Genomic DNA, 26,093 nt, shown 5'->3' on the forward strand with positions numbered 1-26,093 from the left:
CCCCCTCCCCAGTGCTTGTCTGCCTGACTTTGCTCAGCTCTGCAATGGGAAAGCTGAAAGTGGGAATCCAGGGGGAAAAGTTCACACTGCCTAACATGTGGACTAAGAGCAGAGCTGGAGTTTGGGACCCTCAGAGGAGGAAGTGGTGATTAGGAAAGACAATCTGGGAGATTTCTGAAGAGGAAATACTCAAAAGACTGGAACTGGCCCTGTGCTGTGTCCTGGTGGTGTGTCTAGAAGAGGATTAGAAACTCTGAGTATCTTCCCAGAGGCAAGAGCCAGGCCTCTCTTCTCTGGTACTTTGTCCCTTCCCAGCATCGGTAGATATGCTGGTCTTGGAGGGTTGTTCTGTCTTTGCACAGCACTCAGGAGCTGGGCCTGAGCCTATTTCTGGGTTTCTCGCTTTCCAGTTCTCCTTGAGAAAGTCTTTATCTACACCTAGCACATTTGTCTCCAAAGAGGCCCCAGGTAGCTGTCTGAGAACAGCTTGCAGGTAGGTGGGTGTGCAAAATTCTAGTCTAGGTCTCTCTCCCCCTCGTATCAGACTCACCTTCCCTCATATGAAAAAGTGTATGCCTGATGGGGAACTTGGGCATAAATCGGAAGATGAGTTATTGCAGTCCTGGTAGGATCTGAACATGGGGTGGGTAGGTGGCGCGGATCACTTAGTTATTGTATTAGTCTTAAAGTCCCCATAGAGCTACCCCTGTCCTTCTTCTCAGGCTTTGTCCTAGTGGGGTTAAGCCAATGCATATTTGATTTAGAGAAAGTGCCTTAGGACTGACCCGGGATCTGCCAACAGGTTCAATTTAGCAAAGTGAAAGTTCTCTCCCAGGTTAAAGTAAAGCTCTGACAGCTTTCCAGGACTTGGCGGCACAGGACGCCGGGCTGGAGGCCTGCGCCTTTAAGGAGCAGGGGGGTGGGGGGCGGGGGGGGGACGGAGGGGCGGGGCAGGAAGAGGACTCCCGGGAGACGCCGCCACCGGCTAGGTCTTTTTTTGGGAAGGGGCGGGCCAGACCCTAGTAGGGGCTCCACCCGCTTTCCGGCGGCTGTGTCTCCCTTCCGCCCGGGGGTGACGGGGCGAGGGGGTGTGGGGGGCGCGGGGGCGAGTGGGAGGATCGAGGGTTCCCGGTCTGCGGAGCCCTGGGCTCGGCGTGTCGCCCTCAGAGGCACAAGTTTGTTGACTTGGAGGAGTAGCTGGGGCGGGGGCGGTGCTAATAATACCCATTCGATCTGCGGCGCGCTTTGCAGTTTACACAGCTGTCACCTTCGTTACTCCTTAATTAATAATAAAAATAGTCCGGGAGCACCCGCTGGGTGCCAGGCCCTGTGCCGAGTGCTTTACAAGCAGAGTCCCATCGAGTCTGCCCTCATAACATTAGCCCCACTTTGCAGAGCGGGAAGCAGCGCCTCCGAGAGGCGCTGAGACTCGCCGGAGGTCACTCGGCGGGTGAGCGGCTCCGGGACCCGGACGCGGGCCCAGCGAGGCGGGGTGCGGGTGCTACCGCTGGCTCCCTGGAGAGCCGCGGGGGCGGAGCGGCGGGCGGGGCTGAAGGCGCGGGGGGGGGGTGCGGCGGCCGTGGCGGCGGCGGCGGATGGCCATCTTAAGTGGCCTCCTAGAGTCCAGGGCTGCTTCCCGGGGCAAGGAGGCACCCAAGCAGCCCCGGAGGTGGGGGTCTGCATGCGGCGGAGAGGCCTCTGGGGAGAGGCCCGAAGCCGGTGGATTGAGGGAACTTTGTCCTAGATGGAAAGGGGATCCCCCTAGTCTGGGTCTGCGGGTCCTCTCAAGACGCCGGCCTGCGGGTGCCGGGAGTGGTGCCAGGGAACTTGGCCGAGAGGGGGGAAGGGCTTTGCCGGGCTAGGAGGGCCGCGCATGGGGGGGCTCGAAGACGCTGGTCTTCGTCCCGGGGTTTGTGGGGATCGGATCTCTATGAAAGGGACTTCCTCCTTGGGATTTGTAGACGGACAGGTACAGTGGACTTTGGGGGTTCAGATATAAGGGAGGGCTGGTTTTAACGGGAACTGGGTGTCTTGTTCACTTGGATCATGGGGTGGTGGGCTCGTCCTGGATCGTTCCTTTGAGAACCTCGATACTCCCCGATTCAGGGCGCCCAGTGAAAAGGATTTGGGGTGAAATCACTTTTATGGGGGTTAAGGGTCATCTCCTTGAGAGGATTGAGAGGGCTGAATTCTTCAGGGGGGTGCTGGATTCCTTAGTGTCCGGGAGCAGAGTGGGGGAGACTTGGACTTCGGTGGGTACTTGGGGACTGAATATCCTCGGGATGGAAGAGCAGGATCGTTGTGGGGTTTGGGAGGTGCAGGTTCTGCGGGATTGTGGAGGCACCGTCCCTTCGAGAAGAGATTGGGGGCAGGGTCGGCCCGGGCAGTGGGCCGAGCAGAGGGGGAGGGGGCTGGCCGCCGGACTCCCTGCTCCGCTCCTGCCCCTCCCCCGCCGTCTCTGAACAAACTTTTCTTTCTCTTCAAGTTGAGGCCGGCGCTGCAGGCGGCGGCGGCTGCGCGGCGAATCTGGCGGCCTGCGCGGCGGAGTGCGGAGTCCTGAAATCTGGCTCTGTCCGGCCCGCGGATCTTCAGGCCCGGGACCCGGGCGCGGCCCCAGCGTCGGCCCTGAGCTTCCCAGGGCGGATGGCGCGGGGTGGCAGACGCGGGCGGTGCTGAGCCCTCCGCGGGCTATGGCTTCGGCGTGTGGGGCACCCGGCCCGGGGAGCGCGGGGTCCGGGGGCGCGCTGGGCAGTCCGGCTCCTGCCTGGTACCACCGCGACCTGAGCCGCGCTGCAGCGGAGGAGCTGCTGGCCCGGGCGGGCCGCGATGGCAGCTTCCTGGTCCGAGACAGCGAGAGCGTGGCGGGGGCCTTCGCACTCTGTGTCCTGTGAGTGGGGCAGGGAGGGGATCTGGGATACGGACGGTGTGACCTGAGTGGGGAGGGGGTTAGTGATTGAGTGGTGGGACACCAGCCCCGCCTCCATCCCCAGAGTGGGGGGCCTTGGCTTTATTCTAGGGCTCTTGGGGCTGAGGAAGGATACAGGGGGCATTTCCTTCCTGCTGTGTGTGAGGGAACTTTCTGGGGTTTTGAGGTCAGAGTATGTGGGGTTCTGCAGGCCAGGGTGATTGTGATGGGGAAAAATGCAGACGGTCCTTGGCAGACCCCTGCAGGCATGCCCAAGTAGAAGAGGTGAGGATTTGGGTCCATGTTGTGTGCAGATCTGTTTGTGTAGGGATTGAGTTTAGGCAGAAGCAGCAGTTTAGGGACAGAGGGACTGATGAGGGTGTATGTGAGGATGTCTAGCAACATCCTTAGGGGTCCTTTCAGTGCTCCCAAGAGAGGCACAGCTTGGGTTCTGGAGGGCTGTGTATGGCTGGGGGTGATGATGTGGTTGGTGTTGAGAAGACTTGGTGAGGCAGCTGGATGAGGCTTTATGAGACTGTGCCATTATTTCATGAATCAATGAGTAAGTGTGCCTGGCTCTGGGCTTGAGCCCCAGTTATCTGGCAGCTCTAGCCCTAAGCCATGAGTGCTGTGTGTGGAACTAGACTTGGCAGTTCTCTGTGTGGGCCTGGTCCTGTGGCTGTACCTGTCAGCTCTGTGAATAGTAGGGTGAGGTGAGTCTGTACTTTCAGTTTTGTAGTTTTTTCCTTGACCCACAGTATGACACTAAGTGGACTTCTGTGGGCCTCTGGAGTGAGAAGTAATGACTGGGAAACTGTGAGGACCGTTTAGTTTAGATCTAGTTATGTTCTTCCTTGGCCCTATGAGCCCCCTACCCTTGTCCCTTTGTCCCTTCTTTTCCTTTTTGTTCTTATGACATCTTTGTGGGGACAGGGGAGGACACATTGACTTAGACCAGGGAAGGCATTTTTTTTTTTTTTTAAAGAGAGAGAATTTTAAAAATATTTATTTATTTATTTATTTATTTTAGTTTTCGGCGCACACAACATCTTTAATTGTATGTGGTGCTGAGGATCGAACCCAATGCCAAGCGAGCACATTACCGCTTGAGCCACATCCCCAGCCCCAAGGGAGACATTTTTTTGTTTGTTTGTTACAATAGGCTTGGTGCTATAGTCACCTAGTGGGTAGTAGCCAGAGGTGCTGATGAACATGTGACAGTGTCCAGAACAGCCTTCTAAAGATTATGTGGTCCAAAATGTCAGTAGTGCAGAGGTCGAGAAACTCTGACCTAGGCACTTGACCGATGAGGGGTCCTATAGTCTCTGCTTTGCCTCAAGTCTGAGGCTCAGTACAGGGAGACTAAAGGACAGCCTAGACCCATGAATACCCTCAGTCCTGCCTCCCAGCCCCCTCTGAGGCATATCCCTTGTTAGGGAAGGGAAGGAGGCAGGTGCTGGGTCAGCTGTTGGGTGGGAGAGGACAGCTGGAGCTTGTGTTTGGGTGAGGAACATTATTGTCCCAGTAAGGAGAAAATCCTGGCTCCATTGTCAGGGGAAAGAATGGGTGGAGTGGGGGTCTGTCTATGTGTGGGGGCTTTGGCTTTGCCAACTGACTGATTGCTCGTTGAATCTCAGGAGACTGGGTAGGGATCAGAAATGGGTGGTTTCTTAGACTTCCCAAACAAATGCGTACTTGCTTACCTATATACATACCACATGTACACAAATAACACTCAAGACACACTCCTACTCTGAGGGCTACAGGCAGTCTGACCTGCAGGCCAGGAAATGGGCCCTTCCTTCTGTTCTCATTTTAAATCCCAGTTCTGCCTTTTACTTGCTTAGGCAAATTACTTTTCCTTTTTGAGCCTTAGTTTTCTCATCTGTAGAGTGTGGCTAATAATAATACCTGCTATTATTGTTATAAATATGGATCCGCAGTCTGCAAACTAACACACAGCACAAGCAGCCAGGAGAACCCCTGACAGGTGCTGACTTAGGGGAAAGGGATGGCCCTGTGGCATTTGGTTCTCTCTGGGGCCAACAGCTCTTTCCTGCCCGCACATGCATAGGCCTGGTTGCCTTCTGAGGTGTGGAGGCAGAAGGCAGCTTTCCATCTCCCAGTGAGTATGTGCCTGGTTCAGCTGTCACCTGCTCAGCTGCTGCTGCTACCATCTGTCAGCACCCCTCTTGCCCCTCCTTGCCTTGGGGTTCCTAGAAGCTGGGTCTCCCATAGGGGGCCCCCTTGGGTTATCCCAGTTACCTGTTGTCTGGGGAACAGGGAAAAGCTCTAGGGTGGTGTTCCAGTACTTCTTCAGAGAAACTGTCGTAGACACACAGACTCCAGTAGAGCCAGACACCAACATAAACACAGACAGAGGCTCACACGTGTGTTAGCACATTGCCCTGCACACATAGGCTAACTAGGCTTCTGAGGACTCTTACTCTGGCGGGGGGCCCAGACTGGTGCTACAGTCCAGAGGGGCTGTTTAGACAGCTGTGGAGTCCACAAGAGAGTTGCCTGTTGCTTCCCAGGCCTTGTGGTGGGTGTGGAGTATGTAGGTTTTGGGGGGGAGGGGGACTTGGTCATTTCAGTTCTTGTTGGCAGCACTAGGAGGGTGGAAGTAGATTGGCCCCATCATTAACCCTATGCAGCCTGAGCAAGTGGTTTTAGAGGAAACCACATTTAGGGAGCAGGGGGACTAGTAAGGGATGCTTTGGGATTAGACTCCAACTGGGGGATTTCAGGTTCTGATTTTTGCCTTGCCATCAGGTATCAGAAGCATGTACACACATACCGCATCCTGCCTGATGGAGAAGACTTCCTGGCTGTGCAGGTAGGAGCTCGGACCCCTGACTCCTGACCTTGATCCTTCCTGTGGCTTGGGGACCTGCTGGCTGACCCTATCTCTCATCCTTTTTGGCCTGTAGACTTCACAGGGTGTGCCTGTGCGCCGCTTCCAGACCCTGGGCGAGCTCATTGGCTTGTATGCCCAGCCCAATCAGGGCCTGGTGTGTGCCCTACTGCTGCCTGTAGAGGGAGAGAGAGAGCCAGACCCACCGGATGACCGTGATGTCTCAGGTACAGCCTCCTGTGCAGTGTGCACATCCCTTCCTTGTCTCCTCCCTGACTCTACCTGGTTCTTTGCATCCCCGCTTTGCAACCCTCTCTTTCCTTTCTCGTAATTGTTTTGCACTTCCCTTTACCCCCTTTTCATTTTCATGAAATGAAATGTCTCTGACAGCTATGGCTTCCTCCCTGCCTTATACCACTGAGGGACAAAGGCCCAAACTGCTCCTCCATTGACCTCTGTCCCATAGATGGGGAGGATGAAAAGCCCCCACTGCCCCCGCGCTCTGGCTCTACCAGCATTTCTGCCCCCACGGGACCTACCAGCCCCCTGCCAGTCCCTGAGACTCCCACAACTCCAGCTGCTGAGAGGTGAGTTGCCCCACCCCCCACACATAACTTCTCTGCAGGAAGATCTTTCTCTTTCATGAGAGGTGAGAAGACCACCTGAGCCCCCTGGGGCACCCATCTCAGCCCTGTCCTGTTCTATTCTGCCACTAGTACCACCTTCTGTAGGGACAAGGTGTAGGGTAGCTGGAACAGTGTCAGCAGGACCTCTACCAACTTTTAACTTCTCCCTGAAGCGCTCCCAATGGGCTGAGCACCATTTCCCATGAGTATCTGAAGGGCAGCTACGGGCTGGACCTGGAGGCTGTGCGCGGAGGAGCCAGCAACCTGCCCCACCTCACCCGCACTCTTGCCACCTCCTGCCGGAGACTGCACAGGTACTGCACATCTGATCATCTGCACCACACTCTTACCCTTAACAGTGAACCAGCCACTGTCCCCTGATTTCCTCACCTATCCCCTTATGTCCTCAAGCTGAAGGAGAAAGCACCACCCTCAGCTTCCATGAGCTTTAGCTTGGGGTGGGGAATTCTAAAATGGTGTTTCCCCTAGTGAGGTGGACAAGGTCCTGTCGGGTCTGGAGATCCTGTCCAAGGTGTTTGACCAGCAGAGCTCGCCCATGGTGACTCGCCTTTTACAGCAGCAGGTGAGATTGTAGGGAGGCCCTGGGAGCTGGGCTCAGTTCTGGAGTTGATTGGGGGCTTCAGCCTAAAGGGCTTCATCTACAAGCCTTATTCTTTTTCCCAGCAGAACCCATCACAGACTGGGGAACAGGAACTAGAGAACCTGGTACTGAAGTTGTCAGTGCTAAAGGACTTCCTGTCAGGCATCCAGAAGAAGGTAGACTGATTCCCCTCTACTCCCTGACCTTTGAGTTGCTGACCACTCTCCTTGGCTGAGCCTCGATCTCAACTTTGAAGCTATAACTTAGCCCTGACCCCAACATCAGCCATACCCCTCTCTGCCTTAGCCCTGAGTATGCCCCCAACCTCACCTTGCCCTTGGCGCCTCCAGGCCCTGAAGGCACTACAGGACATGAGTTCCACAGCACCTCCAGTTTCGCTGCAGCCATCTATACGTAAGGCCAAGACCATACCTGTGCAGGCCTTTGAGGTACATGGCAGGTGGGGGGCCTCATGGGTCAAGGGACAGTTGAAGGTGAAGGAGATGGTGCCTTCCTCAAAATCTTATCAGCAGCCTCTCTATTTCTTGTCTTGCAGGTGAAGCTGGATGTTACCTTGGGTGACCTGACCAAGATTGGAAAGTCACAGAAGTTTACGCTAAGCGTGGATGTGGAAGGTGGGCGGCTAGTGCTGCTTCGGAGACAGCGGGACTCCCAGGAGGACTGGACGACCTTCACACATGACCGAAGTGAGCCAGGGCAAGACCTGGGAGAGATGGGTAGGGTGAGGCCCTTGGCCTGGAGGGCACAGGCTTGTGTGACCTGTCTTGTCTCCTAGTCCGCCAGCTCATTAAGTCCCAGCGTGTCCAGAACAAGCTGGGTGTTGTGTTTGAAAAGGAGAAGGACCGGACCCAGCGCAAGGACTTCATTTTCGTCAGTGCCCGGGTGAGTGGCAGGCAGGGCCAGTACACTGAGGGATGCTGGGGTCTCCAGATGGGTGTCTCCCATTGGGTAGGAAGAGAGGGAACACATGGTGTGGGCATGTCATCCCTCCTGGCAGGGGTGGGCCTGACACAGTAGAGAGGTTATTAAGAATAGGTGGCCTGAGGGATGATTCAAATATTCAGTGAACATTTACTTAGCACCTGTTACATTCTTGAGCAGTGGATGTACAGTGGGCAACCAGACAATGACCTTCTCATGGTATTTACCATCTAGTGGAGTATCCTTGTGGGAAGGGGGTTCCTGGCTGCCTATTTGCCCTTGACTAACTACTGTTCCCCCAGAAGCGGGAAGCCTTCTGCCAGCTGCTGCAGCTCATGAAGAATAAGCACTCCAAGCAAGACGAGCCTGATATGATCTCTGTCTTCATAGGCACCTGGAATATGGGTCAGGCCCAGGCTGGGACTGGGATGGGAGAGGGGAATGGCCCCAGGGCAGGGGCCTGACCCTCCCACCCACTGCCTCATCCCCTCCATCTTCAGGAAGTGTGCCACCTCCAAAAAATGTGACATCTTGGTTCACATCAAAGGGTCTGGGGAAGACCTTAGATGAGGTCACAGTGACCATACCCCATGACATCTATGTCTTTGGGACCCAGGAGAACTCAGTGGGTGACCGAGAGTGGCTGGACCTGCTGCGTGGGGGCCTCAAGGAGCTTACAGATTTGGATTACCGCCCGGTGAGGGGGTTATCTTGTTAGTCCCCTGTCTTCATAAACCACCCCAGACTTTTCCTGCTTGACTTCATGGGCACCCTGGGGAATGCAGCTCTCTGATTTTTCCTCTGGCCTTGGGCATATTCTTTGGGAGGTCTCATATGAGTCCTTCATGTCACGGGAGGCCCATTTCTCTTTGGTCCTTCAGGAAAAGGGGTAGGAGGTCTTTCTTTCCCATGACTGACAAGATGCCAGGGCAGGGGGAATGTGGACAGGGTCCCAGCCCAGGATAAGGGTGACTCCACACCCTCTACCTAGATTGCCATGCAGTCGCTGTGGAACATCAAGGTGGCTGTGCTCGTCAAGCCAGAGCATGAGAACCGCATCAGCCATGTCAGTACATCCAGTGTGAAAACTGGCATCGCCAACACCCTGGGTGAGCAGGGCAGGCAGGTTCCTGAAGTGGTGGGGTCCCTATGTTCATGCTTCCTGCCTCCTCTCCAGCCCAGAGTCTCCCGCTTTTTGGTAGTCTCAGCTTCCTCATTTATAGGGTGCTTTGAACTTTGTAAAGCATATTCATATTTAAAATCTCTTCCAGCCCCACCAGGAAGGCAAGATCAGGATAATTATCCCCATTTCATAGATGATAAAATTCAAACCCACAGTGGTTGAATTTCAAGGTCACTCAGCAAATAAGTAGGGGAGCTAGGCATAGTGCTCAGGTCTTCTGATTAGCAGTCCAGGGCTCTTGCAAGATAGATTCTTCTGAGAACCTACAGGACCTTTCTGTTGCACTCTCGGGATCTCTTGTGATTCCATGGGCTCTGCTCACACAGACAGAGTAAGGCTATCCAGATAGACTGCAGGCCCCCGAGAAGGATCCCCAGGGAAGGTGTGGGTGTGTGTTCAGGGGCTGTCTGCCTCACAGCACCTGAGGATTGGGGTAGGAAGCATCCTCTCATTGCTGCTTTTGAGGGATAGAGGGGAGAGTTGGTAGTCCTCTGTGGGTGATCAGGCCTTCCTCTTCCGTTTCCCTCACAGGGAACAAGGGAGCCGTGGGTGTCTCCTTCATGTTCAATGGCACCTCATTTGGCTTTGTGAATTGCCATCTCACCTCAGGAAATGAGAAGACTGCCCGGTGAGGGCACCCTCCCTATACTCTTGAGGGAGGTGGGCCCCATGTAACAGCTTCCCCATAGTCTTGCCTACATCCTCTAGTCACATGAAACTCTTTCCTTCTCCCACATCCCTATCCCCAGAGACCCCCTTCTCCTGTACCCCAGCTGAAGACTTCCTGGTCTTCTCCTAAAACTGACCTTATACTTAGCTTCTCCCTCTGGCCCCAGGGAATTGATCCCTATGGTATCCCTGACCCCAGAGTCTTCCTGCCTTTATGCCCATCTCTCATTCCTGACCCTGGGGACCTGATCCTGGCTCCTTACTATAGGCGGAACCAGAACTATCTGGACATCCTGAGGCTGCTCTCGCTGGGTGACCGGCAGCTCAGTGCATTTGACATCTCTCTGCGTTTCACTCACCTCTTCTGGTTTGGGGACCTCAACTATCGCCTGGACATGGATATCCAGGTTCCAGCAGGGGCCCTGCCTATGGCTGTAGGGAGGCTAGGGACTTGAGAGCTGTCACCAGCTCTGCTCAAGAGACATACCTTCAGCCTCTCTGTCCCCCACCCCAGGAGATACTGAACTACATCAGCAGGAAAGAGTTTGAGCCTCTGCTCCGGGTAGACCAGCTCAACTTGGAGCGGGAGAAGCACAAGGTTTTCCTTCGGTTCAGTGAGTAGGGATCCAGTAGGTGGGCCTGGAGACCTGGGGGCTTGGGACATTCCTGGGTTTTCAGGGCCCTGAGTCGCATGTGCCTTGCTTCCTTAGGTGAGGAGGAGATCTCTTTTCCACCCACTTACCGCTATGAGCGGGGTTCCCGGGACACATATGCCTGGCACAAGCAAAAGCCAACTGGAGTGAGTGAAAAAAAAAATGGCACAAGGACCCTCCAAGATTGCAGTGAATCAGGAGCACGTGGGAGATCAAGGGTCTTGGGCCTCTGTAGTTATCATTGCAGCTTACCTGGCCTTCCTGAGGCCTTTGGGGGTGTTTCTAGGTATTGTGGGGATCCATGGAGGAAGGTGGGACCCAATGTAACAGAAATGGGGGGGTCTCATCAGCTCTGAGTGGAGCTCATGCTGAGAAACTCCCAGCTGTCATCTCTGACTACACTACTGTCCCCTGCCCCAGGTCCGGACCAACGTTCCCTCATGGTGTGACCGGATTCTATGGAAGTCCTACCCTGAAACCCACATCATCTGCAATTCCTATGGTCAGAGCCTCCCAGACAGGGTGATGGGAGGTCTTGGGTGGTCACTGTCCTGACTCATCCCTAGTTTCAGGAGGTGGGAACAGAGAGTAGGGATGTTTCCCTTGAGTCCCCATTCCTAATCTCCCACCCAGGTTGCACTGATGACATTGTCACCAGCGACCATTCCCCTGTGTTTGGGACATTTGAGGTTGGAGTTACCTCTCAGTTCATCTCCAAGAAAGGTGACTATTCTGAATGTGGTTGTAGATGTGGCAATGTTGGGTGGGTGAAGGTAGTGACCTGGGGATGTGTGCAGATGGATTGTACACAAGCCTATGTGTGTGTTTGTGTGTAAATGTGAGTGTAGGAGTGTTTCTGAATGGGTGATATGTGAGGGTGTCTAGGAGCCCAGGTTCTCATGAGAGATGCCAGCCCTGAGTGGTCAGTTATACACATTTGTCTGTATCTGCAGGGTCACATGTGAGCCCGCAAATTTTGTTGGCAAGCCAGCCCATAGGCATTCTTGTCTCTAGCTGCCTTTGACAGGAGTTTTTCATCCTTTGGTTCTTTTTGCTTGGGTCCAGGGTCTGTTTGGTAGGTTAGGATTGAAAGGCACCTATTGGCCTTGCCTCTTGCTCTGCCAAGGCCCCTAATTCCCTGTTCCGGGGCTCAGCCTTTCTGTCTCATTCTTTCTGTGATCCTCTTATACCCTCTTGGCCCTTCTGTCTGCAATTACTTCCTTGTCCCCTAGGGCTCTCGAAGACTTCAGACCAGGCCTACATTGAGTTTGAGAGCATCGAGGCCATTGTGAAGACAGCCAGCCGCACCAAGTTCTTCATTGAGTTCTATTCCACTTGCCTCGAGGGTCAGAGACAGGGCCCAGGGCTGGGTGTAGGCCAAGAGGGATGGGAGGCCAGAGCTGCCCAGACCTGCCTTCAGCTTGGGGGGAAGGGAAACTGGAAGGTGGTTCTCAGTTGGATTTCCCCACTCCCACCCCAGAGTACAAGAAGAGCTTTGAGAATGATGCCCAAAGCAGTGACAACATCAACTTCCTCAAAGTGCAGTGGTCTTCACGCCAGCTGCCCACGGTGAGGCTGCAGGCAGGGCCTAGGCCAGTGGACGAGGGCACAGAGAAGAGTGAGGCAGAACCCTGGGGGAGGCTGCCTGGGAGGGAGGCTGGGGCTGGCAGTGTGCATGGGGGGGGCTGGGCAAGAGAGGATAAGAGCATTTGCTTTATCTAGGGTTATAGAACCAAGTTGTGGATTGTTCATTCATTTGTTCCATAAACAGTTCTTGAGACTCTGCTAAATGTCAGGCCGTTGAGGATGCAGAAAATTAATTAATACAGTGATGTTAAGTGATGAAAGGCCCATTACAGATCTGAGAGCTTTCCTTAAGAGCTAGATATGAGTGAGCATGAATAAGCCTGAGGGCAGGGGTGAGTTGTATCAGGGCCAGCATGTGGGAGGGGTCCAAGGGTGGTTGAGACTTTGTTCCATATCCAGCCTTTCTGTTCCCCAGCTCAAGCCCATTCTGGCTGACATTGAGTACCTGCAAGACCAGCACCTTCTGCTCACAGTCAAGTCCATGGATGGCTATGAATCCTATGGTGAGGAGTCAGGGTAGCTGAGGGATATAAGAAATCAGGCAGGCCCTAGAAAGTTTTGATAATCTGTGGTCTGTCCCGTCTGCCCTTCAGGGGAATGTGTGGTTGCACTCAAATCCATGATTGGCAGCACAGCCCAGCAGTTTCTGACCTTCCTGTCCCATCGCGGCGAGGAGACAGGCAATATCCGTGGCTCCATGAAGGTGCGGGTGCCCACGGAACGCCTGGGCACCCGTGAGCGGCTCTACGGTGGGGGTTCCATTGGGAAGGGTGTGGGCAGGTGTAGGAGGGGAGGACCCAGGGTGGGTGGAATCCTGGGATGCTTGAGGTTCTACAGTCATGGGAGTGGTCCTGCTGGAAGGGGCTGGCAGACCTAGATGGTTTTTCTGGGATCTAGGATCCCAGATCCCCTCTGAGCCTCCCTTCCCTATACCCTCAGAGTGGATCAGCATTGATAAGGATGAGGCTGGAGCAAAGAGCAAAGGCCCGTCTGTGTCCCGAGGCAGCCAAGAATCCAGGTGAGCTAGGACTATGTTGGGTGTCACCTGAGGGGGTATCTGGGGGCTGCTGGAGGGCCCCACTCATCTCTCCCTGGCAGGTCAGGGAGCCGCAAGCCAGCCTCCACAGAAGGCTCCAGCCCGTTGTCCAAGTTATTTGAAGAGCCAGAGAAACCACCGCCAACTGGGAGGCCCCCAGCCCCGCCCCGAGCAACTCCCAGGGAGGAGCCCTTGAACCCCAGGTAAGAGGAGGAATCTGTTATCTCTCCCCACCCACTCTGTCCATTACTATGGTTGGCTCTCAGGGCTAATCTGGGGATTCTCTGCTGTTCGGTTGCTCTGCCTTCTGAGGGTATGGCATCCTGAAGGTATGGCTGTGAGTCAGAGGGAGCATAGGCAGCCTGTCCTCTCAGTTTTCCCTTAAAAGTGACATAGAAATTGTTTTTAGAGGGGCTGGGGCTGTAGCTTAGTGGTAGAACACTTGTCTAGCATGTGTGAGGCTCTGGGTTCGATCCTCAGCACCCCATAAAAATAAGTAAAATAAGATATTGTGTTCATCTACAACTAAAGAAAATATTAAAAAAAAAAGAAAATAAATTGTTTTTAGAATATTTCTGTGTAATCAGACACAGCTCAAGCCTTCAGTTTGGAGAAGGAACAGGCTTCAACAAGGGATTTCTCAGGGTGCATGTTACGGGGCCCTATCCTACACAAGGCTTCACTGGAGAAAGGTGTGTGGTCAAGTGAATTTGGAAATACTTTTTGCTAGATTTTTTTCTTAGATATTTCCAGTGCACATTAGTATTAGTAAATGCTACAAGCACGTGGACAGGAAGGAAAACTCTTTCCAATTCTTTTTAATATAGTTTCCTAAACTTAATGGGTGGGGATACTTCTTTCTTTCTTTTTTTTTTTTTTTTAGAGAGAGAGAGAGAGAATTTTTTAGTATTTATTTTTTAGTTTTCGGCAGACACAGCATCTTCGTTTGTATGTGGTGCTGAAGATCGAACCCGGGCCGCACGCATGCCAGGCGAGGGCACTACCACTTGAGCCACATCCCCAGCCCGGGATACTTCTTTTCCACATAATAACTTCTAGGGGATATAGCTCAGTTGGTAGAGTGCTTGCCTTGCATGCACAAAGTCCTATACAAGTACAAACAAACAAACAAACAAAAAACAAACCCCACATAATAACTTCTAACGCCTGGGTAGCTAGTAGTCTATGGGTCATACTTAGGGAAAATCAGGCTAGCTTTCTTTCTTGCCCCCTTTTTTTCCCCCCTGGTACTAGGGATTGAACCCAGGGGCATTTGACCACTCAACCACACCCGCAGGCATACCCCCAGCCCTTATTTTTTATCTTGAAATAGGGTCTCACTAAGTTGCTTAGGGCCTCTTTTCTATTTTTGCAATGTGAAGGTTTGAACCCAGGACCTTGCACATACTAGGCAAGTACTTTACCATGAACTATAACTTTAGCCCTTTTTTTCCTATTTAAAAAAAAAAAATGTATATATATATATATATATATATATATATATATATACTAGTTATAGTTGGACACAATAACTTTATTTTATTTATTTGTTTTTATGTGGTGCTGAGTATCGAATTCAGCACCTTGTACGAGCTAGGCGAGCACTCTACCACTGAGCCACAACTCCAATCCCTTTTTCTACTACTATGCATAATTATAATATATTATTATTATATTATATATTATATTATAATTATGCATAGTAGTGGAATTCATTGTTATGTATTTATACATGCACACAATATAACAATATAATTTGGTCAGTTTTGTTCCCCAGTAGCCAGCCAGCCTTGCTTTAAAAATTTTTTCTTTTTTATTTGTTCTAATTTGTTATACATGACAACATAGACTTGCTTTTTAATGGTACCTAGTCATTGCTTGAAGGTACATAAAACTCCTAGGTTCAGTTTGGTTCTTTTTCTCTCATCTCCAGTTATTTTCAGTCACCTTGGTTTTATTCTCCAGCTTGAGTAAAACCAGCCTGAATACCTGAGTGAGATTCCACAGTAGGTTAACTACAGAGGCTTCAGCAGCTCTTTCAAAGTTTCATTGGTCATTCTCATCAGAGGCCTTTTACTGCCTTGTCTTCTGACATCTCTGTTGTTATCATTTGAGTTCAGTTTCCATAGTTACAAAGTCATAAAAGATCTAAGAATCTGAACAAGTGAGCAAGGCAGTTTAGGGTTATGCCTTCAACACCTCATTTACTTCCAAATTTAGAGATGATGAAACCCAGGGCAGTAGAGGGTGATATGCTCAATGGGCACCATTGGGTTTCTGGGTCCTGACTAAGTTATCCTGCTCCTAAACCCAGGTTGAAGCCAGAGGGGGCTCCTGAGCTGGAAGGGGTGGTGGCCCCCGCACCCAAGAACAGCTTCAATAATCCTGCCTACTACGTCCTTGAAGGGGTCCCACACCAGCTGCTGCCCCTGGAGCCACCCTCACCTGCCAGGGCTCCTGTCCCACCTACCACAAAGAACAAAGTTGCCATCACAGTGCCTGCTCCACAGCTTGGACGCCACCGGCCCCCTCGGGTGGGAGAGGGGAGTTCATCAGATGAAGACTCTGGGGGTACTCTGCCCCCTCCAGATTTTCCACCTCCACCACTGCCAGACTCAGCCATTTTCCTGACCCCCAACCTGGATCCTTTGTCAGTACCAGGGGTCCGGGGACGCAGTGGAGGTGAGGGCCGCGGCCCACCACCTCCCAAGGCCCATCCAAGGCCCCCACTACCCCCAGGCCCCTCATCTGCCAGCACTTTCCTAGGGGAGGTAGCAAGTGGGGATGACCGGTCCTGCTCAGTACTGCAGATGGCCAAGACTCTAAGTGAGGTGGATTATGCTCCTGCTGGGCCTGGACGCTCAGCGCTTCTCCCAAGCTCCTTGGAGTTGCAGCCACCCCGTGGACTGCCCTCCGACTATGGCCGGCCCCTCAGCTTCCCTCCACCCCGCATCCGGGAGAGCATCCAAGAGGACCTAGCGGAGGAGGTGTGTGGACCAGGGCTGGTTGTCTGTACCTGAAGAGTGTGCCTGCCCATCACTATAGTGTCTTTTCCCTCCACTGTGCAGCACTCACTGGTTTCCCCTCTGCCCTGAGCTGAGTACTGGAGGGTTGGGGGACACGTAAATCAGCCCCAGAATTTGCCCCCCTTTCCTGGGTAGAATGTGGCTGTCTTGAAGGTTTTTCTGGGGGTGCACTCTCAGTACTCCCCTTAACTTGCCCTATTTCATCAGGCACCGTGCCCGCAGGTCGGGCGGGCCGGCGGCCTGAGTGAGGCAGGTATGGGTGCCTGGCTGCGGGCCATCGGCTTAGAGCGCTATGAGGAGGGCCTGGTGCACAATGGCTGGGACGACCTGGAGTTTCTCAGGTGGGGGCGGGGCTAGAGCCGGATAGGGTGGGTGTCTGTCCCTGGGGGTAGAGCTGTGGGCCCTCTAGGACCCTCTATCCCAGATCCTAGCCTTTCTTGCCCCCACAGTGACATCACAGAGGAAGACCTGGAGGAGGCTGGGGTGCAGGACCCTGCTCACAAGCGCCTCCTTCTGGACACATTGCAGCTCAGCAAGTGACAGCGGAGGCTCGGCAAAGCCGCGACTCAGCGCCTCTCCCCTGCTACGGAGGCCTGGAGTAGCTAGCCCCTGGCTAGAAAATTTTGAGGGGGTGGGGCAATACCTTTCTGCCTATTTATTGGGGAATCCACATTCCCCACTGCCCAGTCATTTGGAATGCCCTAATTAGGACATCCTGCCCCTCCCTTTTTGGCCCAGGGCTGCAGAGGTCTGTAGCCTGCAGTGTGCAGTCTTGTTTTTCTAGACCCCTCTTCTCAGCCCCAGGGGTGCAAATGGGGTATAGTTGTGTACATCTGGGCCCCAACTTTCATCACTGTTTTCTGCTGCCCCCCCCCAGCCTGACCCACAGGTGGGACCTCCCCCTAACTTCTGCAGGGGCATCCGTCCGGAAATGAAGGAAGAGCTCGAGGATCGGGCTGGGGTTTATTTAAACTTCTATGTGTGGGTTTGGGGAGGGAGGGCACTTTATTATTATGGGTGGTGGCGGGGGGCAGGACCTCGACCATAAAGTGCTAGTTTGCTTAGTTCTCAAGTCTCCTGGTCTGTAACACCCTGCGCTAGGAATGTGTGGTGGCTGTGAAGGGAGAGAGGGCCCCTTGCTGGCTTCAACCGCAACGGGGTCAGGGTTCTTGCAAGCAGCCTAGTCTTACTCTGCGCCCTCAGAAGGGTTGCCAGCGTTGATGTCTTCAATAAATTAAGTTTTATTTGGATTGAGCAAAATCACCTCAATAAATTACAAGTTTTTCAAAGAGCAACAAAATTAGGAAAAAGGAAACCCCTTAGTCCCTTTTCCCAGACAGCCCCGTCCCTCCCCCGCCCCCAATAGGTTCACCCTCTGCCAGGGACCCGCCAGGGATGAGAGGGGACGCTTAAGGAGCGAATTGGCGGTGGGACCCTTCAGGGGGCTGATTATCCCAGCTAAACCAGACTTTGCACCGGTAGGGTCAGTGCAGGTGGGTCTAAGGATAGGGCAGCAGGCACTCATGGTCACCAAGGTTAGGAGTGACCCGGCAGTTCCAAAGAGTGGGCAGAGTTTGTCGGTAGGGACTCTTGTTAGGAGGAGGCGTTATTTGATCTCCAGGGAAAGCCAAGCTTAGAAGGGGTCCTCGGCTCTCCTCTAAGGGTTCCCAGTGAAAAATACTCTGGTCTGCCTGGTGCGAGTGGGCGAGAACGAGAGTGGCCCAGACTTGGTTTCTAAAGCTGGGGCGGGCACACCTAGGGGGTCAGACACTGTAGGGGAGTGGGGACAGGATAGGGAGGGTCTCCGTTGGGTCCCAGAGGGGCAAGGGTTGCCGCTGGGGGCAGGCTCGGAGCTTCCAAAGACCCGCGGCTAGAAGAGATTGGTCTTCAGGGCGGGGCCGGGTTTCCGGTGAAAAGAGGACAGAACTCCCGAGAAGGGCCCGGGCCCGGGCTCCGCCGGCTGCCAGGCTTTGAGTAGCTCAGCCGCTCCCGCGCCAGGCCCGCCGCCCCCACCGCCCGCCACGCCCGCCCACAACGCTCCTTTAAGCGGCTGGGGTCCGGGCCCCGGCCCCGGCCCGGAGCCCAACGCAGTGGGCAGGGGGCTGGGGCTCAGGCGTGGGCTGGCCAAGCTGGGCGCCGGCGGTGGTGGCAGCGACGCGGTGCTGTCGGGCGTGGGGCTGCACGTGGACTCCTTGGAGTCGTCGTCCTCCGACGAGCAGCGCGCCTCGCCCTTTTTGGCGCCCGTTGCGCCTGCAGCGCCCTTGGCGCTGGCCGCTCGCTCCTGTTTTCGGAACTTGGCCCGGCGGTTCTGGAACCAGACCTGTAGGCACAGGGGCCAATTAGCCTGGACGTCGTACAGCCCACCAGGTCAGTCCCCGACCGCAAAACGCAGGTGAGACATTGGTGGAGAGAGAAACCTCGGCCAAGAAAGATCTGACCGGATTATTTACCAAGTCGGGGAGATCCACAGCCTTCCTAGCGTTGGCCTCTCGACCCTCCACCCGTCCCCCGTCGTTTTCTCCACTCTCTTCTCCACTTGCCCCATCCTCCAGATCCTTGGGTTTTTGCCCTTCGGATATGCTCACCCGCGGACTCCGCTGCCTCCCAGTATTCTTGGTCTCCTGGACCGGGCTCTGCCTTCACTCTCCTCACCCTGAGCCCTGCCTCCCAATTCCCTCTTAGGAAGGTGGACATTCCGTCTGGAGCGTCCTAGGGCCGTGAAAAGCGGGTTGGGACGCTAGGGAAACCTTTTGTTCAGACCCTCCAGTCAAAACCGGCCAGAGGAACATCTGCACACAGGATTTGTAAGCCCTGGCCCGGCTCTCTTCTGCCCTGCAACAGCCCCAAGCTCAGTATTTCCCACTGGGGAGGACACCTGGAACTGCTGACTGGTCTGCCCCGGCTCCTCCACGGGTTCTCCTTCTACCCCCTCGCAGCATGCATCCTGGCTTCTAAAAATTCTGAACCTTCAGCCATAGATAGGGCTGAGACTGAGGGGAAAACGAAGGCAAAGCAACATGGGGTTAAACAGCTCCTGTTTCTCAAGAGCCTCCAAGTCCTGGCCCCTCTGCCCTCCCTGGATACCCAACCACACCCAGGCTGTGCCCTGGTCACTGGCCCTAGTTCCTTGCTTCCAGGCTGCGGTTACCCTTGGCCCCTAAGTGTCCAATACTAATCTCCCACACTCCCTCCACAAGAACACGCGCGCACACACACGTGCATATACGCACCTGCACACGAGCCTCAGTAAGATCGATCTTGAGCGCCAGCTCCTCGCGCGTGTAAATGTCGGGGTAGTGGGTCTCGGCGAAGACGCGCTCCAACTCCTTGAGCTGCGCGCTAGTGAACGTGGTGCGGATGCGCCGCTGCTTGCGCTTCTCGTGCAGGCCGGACGGCTCCGGGAAGAACTTGTAGGGCACTGCGGGTGTGTGCAGGAGGGCAGGGGCAACGAGGGTGTAGGGGGGCGGTGAGAGGCCAAGCTCAGTCCTGCCCTAGAAGGAATCCTGCCACCGCCCCCCCGCCCTAGTTTGTCCCCTCGGTTTCATCCTTGTAATCTCGGGTCAAGTGTCCCTATTGGTCAATGGAGGTGGGGGGGGGTGAAGAGGAACTCAGATCAAGGACACCTGGGGTTCAAGAGCTGCTTGGAACCAAAGCAGAATTCCTTCCTCCAGTCAAGGCCCATCGACCTGTCAGTTAGCCCTGGACACCATTTCAGTCCTCTCTGACCCTTCCATCAGTGTATCAGTGTATCTGTTTCTCAGCTGGTCCGCTTCTCTGACTTCAAGTTCTTCTCTGTCCACACTGGCCCTGGATATCTGGCAGCTCTCTGCTTTCTGGGACTCCCCACTAGCCAGTCTTGGGCCTTGACTCTGTCACTGAGACTCTCCTGCCAGGTCTACTTCACTCTGATACTGGTGCTCTTCTGTGTACAGATTTGGTTTCTTCTATCCCTCAAACCCATTTCTCCCATTCCAGGGTTCATTTCCTTAGCCCTGCCTCACTCACATCTTTGGTCTCCATTCTTCTCCAGGTATCCCCCTCTCCTCTTCCTCATCTTCATCCTCCTCCATGGGAAACCCTCAACTTTCCCCTTTTGTGACACTCTTCTGTACCCATTAAGAAGGGTGATTATTTTTTCCACTCAAGTTCCTCTATCTTCTTTGATGTTCTTCCTCACAGTCTCTGTGTCCCATATTCCCTAAATCCTGTCCCACCATTCTCCCTCACTCTTTCTATACTCCATCCTAGTCTCTACTGCCCCATAGACAGTATCTCTGCATCCCTGACTCTAACTCTGGTTTAGTTCTCTATATATTCCTGGGGGTCCCCAATCTCCATTTTTGTTCCATTTCTCTCAGTCCCCATTTTCCCTAATCCTTATCTCCAACACCCCATTCCCATCCCCATCGTCGTCATCTCTGTTTCCAATCCCTTTTGGTCTGTCTCCCACAATTCCTGATACCATCCCCTGGTTCTTATCTCCATCTCCAATCATCCCCAGTCTCCCCATTTATGTTCGTTCTCATCTCTCTATGCCTAATCCCCATTGTCCCAGTCTCAGATCTTCATTTTTCTGGAGCCCATCTGCCCATTTCCTGTCCTCATCATCCCGATCATCCTCATCTGGCCCACTGTACCAATCTCCCCATCCTCGTTCTAGTCTCTGATGGCATCTCCTTGGTTCTTATTTTCCCCAGTCCTGGTACTTATTCATCCCCGCCTCAGGCTCCAGTCTTCTATTTGGGTCCCTGGTGGTCTTCCCAGGAGGCAAGAAAATAAGACTGGGTGGGGCAGGCTGGGACTCTAACTGAAAAAATAGGAATGTCTGAAAAGCTCAGTGAGGTTGAGGGTTCAGAGAGAGACTTGGATCAAAGGGCTTGGGAGTGCAGGAGGGGCTCCTGGGGTTCTGTAGGAATCTAGCTGGGAGAATCTGGGGTGGGGGAGAGGGGAAATAAAAGTGGCTTAATGACCGCCCCCCGCCCCCCGCCGTTTGTGGCTAGGGGAATAGATTTTGGTGATGCAGAATGTCTGGGCCAGAGCAGGATGGGTCTAAGAGAGGGCAGGAGGAATCTGATGGTGTTATGGCTTTAGGAAGATTTCTATCTGGACAGCTACCTACCTCAGGAGTCCTTGTTGGGGGTCACGCAACACCGTGGGGCAGGGGTGATAAAGATGGGGATCTGAGCGGACTGAACTGGGAGCCTCTTACAGGGATACAGTGGATGGAGACGTTTGGTGGTCAGCTTTTGCAGGTGGGGAGGGGAGGGCCTGGTAAGGGGCACGGAGCTATTTCTTTGATCCGAAGAGATTTGGCAGCGAGGAAGAGGACCGAGAGGGGCGTTAGGGTGGGGTTCATCCCTGCCGAGAGGAACCTGGTATTACTGAGGGTCTCACGGGGCGTTGGAGGGTCTGTCCAGGGCAAGGAAGGGGGAGTCTGTGGGAGGCAGTCGCATTTGCTTGACGAGTAGGTCATGGACTGCGGGGTCTTCAGGATTTGGAGAAAGGGTTGGGTCGGGCTGAGCTCACCTGCCGAGTAGGGCGCGGGCTGGTGGTCGCGTAGGGCGCCAAGCGCGCAGTTGGAGGAGCCGAGCGCGGGGCAAGGTGGCCCCGCGGTGGGGAAGGCAGGCCGCAAGGGGCTGTACTGGAAGCCGCCGGGCTGGCTGCAGGCGCCGAAGTCGCCGTAGGCGGACGCCTCCATGGCCGCCACGCACGAGTCGTACGAATTGAGGTAGGAGTAGTCCATGGACCCGGAGGGGGCGGGGTCGGGGTCCGGGCCGGGTCGGGGTCGGGGTCCGGGCCAGGTGGAGGTCGGGATGGAGGTTCGAGCGCCAGACGCCAAGGACTGGAGGCCGGCTCTGGGAACTCAAAGCCCGCCCGCCCCGTCGCGGCCGCACTCTGCCCGGGTGCAACGCAAGTGCAGCTGGCGGGTCCGCGCGCCTTTTAACGCGCAGGACCCCGCGGAGGGGGCGGGGCGGGGCGAGCTCCGCGGGGCGGGGCCTGGGCATCCCAGACCCCGCCCCTATTTACCCCGACCCCCACCCCAAAGAGTCTCTGTAGCCTCTTAGGATCCAGAGGTGCAGGGTGGGGCTGCATGGGACCCTATCACCAGAGTCCCCATCCTGTCCCAATCCGGTCCAGACCTTCGGTCTCTACACATCGTGCCAAGTCAGGGGGTACCGACCTCTTTCCTGGGCCTCCCCACCTGCGGCCCTGCAGAAGCGAGGGGAGGCAGGCCCCGCAGCCCTGGAGTGAAGAAGTTAATTCAATTCGCCTCAATAACCGAGTTAGTCAGATCTGGCCGGCCCCTCAGTCCCGCCCCCAGCGCGGTCCCATCCCGGCGGGAACTGCGGAGGCTGCCCCGAAGGGGGGATGGAGGCAAGGACGGGAAAGAAATGGAGCCTGGGACGCGGACAGGGAGGGATGAGGGTAAAGGGAGGAGGCAGAGACGCAGACCGGGAGAGAAAGGGGCAGAAACCATGACAGAGACAGGGGACAAGAGAGACAGATAGAGGTATACAGATGGAGATAAGATTGAAACATACAAGAGAAAGGTAGGGCTGGAGATGGGGACAGGCAGAGACAGAGACCGAGACTAGAATGCGGGGCGGGGGGGAGAGGAGACGGGAAAGAGAGTGAGACAAGCACAGAGATAGAGAATGGTTAGGGATAAGACCTAGACGGCGAGGCGACCGGATTGCGGTGGAGAGCGGGAGAGAGATGAGACAAAACAGGGACAGTCCTAGTGAGACAGACGCAAACAGAGGGATGGTCTCAGATCTGCAAGGCCAGGGACAGACTGGCGGAGTAACAGAGACTGAGAGGCGGAGAGAAAAAGCCTCCAGAGAGCTGAGACCTCCGAGCTGGAGCGCCGAGGAGGCCGAGGCATTTTGATGGAGGCGCTGCCGGGCTGCCCTTCGCGGGGCTGAGGGGGGCGGGAAGGTCTTGGGCCGAGTTCTCTGCCCGACTTCTTTTCCACGCGAAGGCTGCACGAACCTGCACCATCAGGGCCCAGCCTGCCTCTCCCTCCCGGTTTCTTCAGCTCGGTCCCCATCCCCGCGCTGCACCGCCTGGTGTGACCTCTGGGTTCGGGGTGTGTGTATGATGGATGTCTGGCAGAGGGAGTGACCCAGTGACCCCTTTCCTCTCCTTCAGTCTCTCACCCCTCTCTTCCAGAGGCCCCTTTCTTCTCCAGCAAGACCCAGTAGATTCTTTCTGTCCCTGGCCACGGCATCCTTCCATGGATTGTCACCAGCTCCCGGTGCTATGGGATAACCTACACAGAATCTTTACCAGGAAAATGAACTGCTGCCTCTACGGCCCACCTGAGGGATGAACTGAGCTATTTCCCTGCTCAGCCCCCAGCTTTTTACGCCTGAACCTTCGCAGGTGCTGCAGATGGCAGGTCTGAAACCCAAGGAGAAGACAAAAGAGGGGCATGTTCTGGTTATAGCCAAAGCCCTTGGGGATTGGGAGAAGGAGTCCTGAAATTTCTTTCCCCTAATTTGACCAGCACAGTGGGGACATCTCTCTTCAGGTCATTCTTTTCCTGGCTACCCATTCTTTGCTTCACACAAGGACCACCCCATCCCCAGTTCCTGTAAGTACTCCATGTCAGAGGGATTTCTTTGAGGGGTTTTCTCTACCTTAACTTTCTTTCTTTTTTCTTTTCTGCTGTACTGGGAATTGACCAGGGCTTTGCTCATGTTGGCAAGAGCTCTACTGCTGAGCTACATCGACAGCCGTTTTTATTTTATTTTATTTTGATTCAGGATTTTGCAAGGTTGCCCAGGCTGACCTCAAACTTACTATCATCCTGCTTCAACCTCCCATCTTAACGCTTTTTATTATATAGTTCAATGTTGTCGAATACATCTATCAAGTTGTGCTATAATCACCACCATTTGTCTCCATAACTCTTTTTACATCTTTTTAAATCCAAACTCTATACTAATTAAACAATAACTCTCTGGTTTCCTTCCCTCAATTCTTGGCAGTTACCATTCTACCTTTTGTCCCTATAATTTTGACTACTCTAAGTATCTCCTATAAAGAGGCATCATACAGTTTTTGTCTTTTTATGTGTACCTTATTTCACTGAGTATCTTTGAAATCCATCCATGTTGTAGCATATGTCAGAATTTCCTTCCTTTTTAAGGTTGAATATTCTACTGTATGTATATATCTCCTTTTCCTTATCCAGTCATCCATTGATGGGCACTTAGTTGCTTCCATAGTTCAACTACTGTGAATACTGGGTTAGGGGTGTGCTATGAACGTGGGTGCACAGTATCTTTTGAGGACTCTGCTTTCAGTTCTTTTGGATATATACCTGGAAGAAGAGTTGCTGGATCATATGGTAATTCTACAGTATTTTTATTTTTATTTTTTTGAGGAAATGCTGTACTGTTTTGAACAGCATAGCATTTTACATTCCCATTTTACAGTGCATGAGGGTTCCATTTTTTCCAAATCCCTGCCAGTGCTTGTTATTTTCTGTATTTCTCCAATTACTTTTCAGGACTAAACTTGTAGTAGTTGAGCCTTGACAGCTCAACTGCTTCAGTGAGTCCTCCCCACTAGTGTGTGAGGTGTTTCCCTCCCTTTGGACATATTTCCAGGAAGCTCAAGGGATCTCAGAGTTTGGAAATTGAATACAGCCACTACTCTCCTAGACCTTCCCATGGCTCTCTATTGACCTCATGATCAAATCCAAGCTCTCACTCTGACCCACAATATCCTCAATGCCAGCACTCCAGCCTGTCTCCTCCCCTCACCTTGGCTTTCTTTGCAGCATTCATAATTAATCTTTTGTGGTTGTTCACAGATGTTTTCTCTGGGTAGAAAGTTTACCCCACTCTCTGCATCCCCCTAAAAGTACCCAATTTATTTATCCATTGTTTTCACTTGAACATCACTGTTGTTTGGGGGCCTTTCCTGATGTTCCTAGCCTAGGCTGAGTATCCCTTCTGGGTTCCACAGTGCCTCCCCCCCCACTTTAATATCTTTGTTTTATTTATTTATTTTTATGTGGTGCTGAGGATAGAACCTAGTGCTCTACATGCTAGGCAAGCACTCTACCACTGACCTCAGCCCCTCCCTCTCCTTGGGCTACTCAAGTTTCCTTGTTGAATTGTTTGCAATAAAGTGCAATTTCTTAGAGCAGAACTGGGTCCTTTTGTTGTCATGTTCTCTCCAGCCCAGGATGCCTAGCACATCCTGGATCTTCCCGTATCTGTTTGTTATGTGTCAATTAGACTAACCTGAAATCTTTGTGTGGAAGAGTCCTGCCCTTGCTTCTCCAGAAGGAGTCCTCACTCCCACACTCTCTAAAGAGGGATTATCCTCCTCTCTTAATTCTTCTATTTCCTAGGAACAGGAACCTCCTCCCTCCTTGGACAACCTCTGTCTGGAAGAAAGTCCTCCCTCACTGGAGGCATTTGCCCCATCTTGCTTCCCCCAGTAAGAGCAACTGAAGGTTGCAGGATAAGCAAAGATATGAGGGGAGGCAAAGAGGTCCAGTGCTGTTTAAGCTCTTGGTTCCAGCTGTCTCAGAGACTACCATCCAGCCCTTTCATTTTACAGTTTTGTTCTTGAGCCAATAAATTCCTTTTTGTCTAAATTGCTTTTACTTGGGCTTCTAACACTTGCAACCAAGAGTTTCGAGCAGTCCAATCCCCAAAAGCTTGGCATCTTTAGAGGTAATCAAACAAATCATACTGATAAGAAGTTTCACTGCAAAATGCCTGTTATATAGTCAGCTGGGCAGGAACAGGCCTTCTTATGCCTCAGGACTAGGGGTTGGGAGTTTCTTTCTCTGCAGGCAGCCATTTGCTTCAGCTGGTTGGCATAGAGCTGAAGAGCCTTCCAAGAAAGAACCTTGGGTTCAGACCTATGCAGAAGGGCTTTTAGATGGTGGAAGTGGGGGGATCAAACTGCATGTGTGTGTGTGTGTGTGTGTGTGTGTGTGTGTGAGTGAGAGAGAGAGAGAGAGAGAGAGAGAGAGAGAGA

The 26,093-nt window shown here is 53.6% G+C and overlaps 2 protein-coding genes across 9 annotated transcripts; one reads left to right on the forward strand and one right to left on the reverse strand.

The window, feature by feature from the left end:
- The first annotated feature begins 318 nt into the window (after positions 1–318).
- On the forward strand, positions 319–17,345 carry Inppl1 (inositol polyphosphate phosphatase like 1). 8 transcript variants are annotated; one of them, XM_078046627.1, is made up of 29 exons: positions 378–493; positions 2,486–2,887; positions 5,681–5,744; positions 5,839–5,989; positions 6,229–6,349; positions 6,562–6,702; positions 6,878–6,971; positions 7,073–7,165; positions 7,340–7,438; positions 7,546–7,696; positions 7,786–7,892; positions 8,234–8,336; positions 8,432–8,628; positions 8,923–9,040; positions 9,646–9,742; positions 10,052–10,190; positions 10,298–10,397; positions 10,494–10,582; positions 10,857–10,938; positions 11,070–11,159; positions 11,669–11,782; positions 11,917–12,005; positions 12,439–12,526; positions 12,617–12,772; positions 12,963–13,041; positions 13,122–13,262; positions 15,374–16,046; positions 16,293–16,426; positions 16,535–17,345. In XM_078046627.1, exons 2-29 carry the CDS (start codon positions 2,691–2,693, stop codon positions 16,623–16,625), a joined length of 3,798 nt encoding a protein of 1,265 aa, XP_077902753.1. In that variant the 5' UTR covers positions 378–493; positions 2,486–2,690; the 3' UTR covers positions 16,626–17,345. The 8 variants fall into 8 exon arrangements, with proteins under 8 accessions (XP_077902756.1, XP_077902753.1, XP_077902755.1 ...); XM_078046629.1 differs by lacking the exon at positions 378–493 and adding an exon at positions 972–989; XM_078046626.1 differs by lacking the exon at positions 378–493 and adding an exon at positions 1,432–1,450.
- On the reverse strand, positions 17,307–22,956 carry Phox2a (paired like homeobox 2A). The gene is made up of 3 exons (XM_021725060.3): positions 21,612–22,956; positions 19,316–19,503; positions 17,307–18,405 (listed from the first exon to the last, which is right to left on the reverse strand). Exons 1-3 carry the CDS (start codon positions 21,826–21,828, stop codon positions 17,956–17,958), a joined length of 855 nt encoding a protein of 284 aa, XP_021580735.2. The 5' UTR covers positions 21,829–22,956; the 3' UTR covers positions 17,307–17,955.
- Between the last annotated feature and the right edge of the window lie 3,137 nt (positions 22,957–26,093).

Source organism: Ictidomys tridecemlineatus, chromosome 4, assembly GCF_052094955.1.
Source record: "Ictidomys tridecemlineatus isolate mIctTri1 chromosome 4, mIctTri1.hap1, whole genome shotgun sequence".
In the NCBI taxonomy this organism is placed as follows: domain Eukaryota; kingdom Metazoa; phylum Chordata; class Mammalia; order Rodentia; family Sciuridae; genus Ictidomys; species Ictidomys tridecemlineatus.

What these genes read in the sequence shown, in the direction of transcription:
- Inppl1 (XM_078046627.1), top strand. Translation starts at nt 2,691, where the DNA reads ATGGCTTCGGCGTGTGGGGCACCCGGCCCGGGGAGCGCGGGGTCCGGG. An exon ending in ACAACTCCAGCTGCTGAGAG is followed by an intron (nt 6,350 to 6,561) that starts GTGAGTTGCCCC and finishes TTCTCCCTGAAG; the next exon opens with CGCTCCCAATGGGCTGAGCA. An exon ending in CACCCGTGAGCGGCTCTACG is followed by an intron (nt 12,773 to 12,962) that starts GTGGGGGTTCCA and finishes CTATACCCTCAG; the next exon opens with AGTGGATCAGCATTGATAAG.
- Phox2a (XM_021725060.3), bottom strand. Translation starts at nt 21,828, where the DNA reads ATGGACTACTCCTACCTCAATTCGTACGACTCGTGCGTGGCGGCCATG. An exon ending in GCCCGCGCCCTACTCGGCAG is followed by an intron (nt 19,504 to 21,611) that starts GTGAGCTCAGCC and finishes ACACACCCGCAG; the next exon opens with TGCCCTACAAGTTCTTCCCG. An exon ending in TTACTGAGGCTCGTGTGCAG is followed by an intron (nt 18,406 to 19,315) that starts GTGCGTATATGC and finishes CTGTGCCTACAG; the next exon opens with GTCTGGTTCCAGAACCGCCG.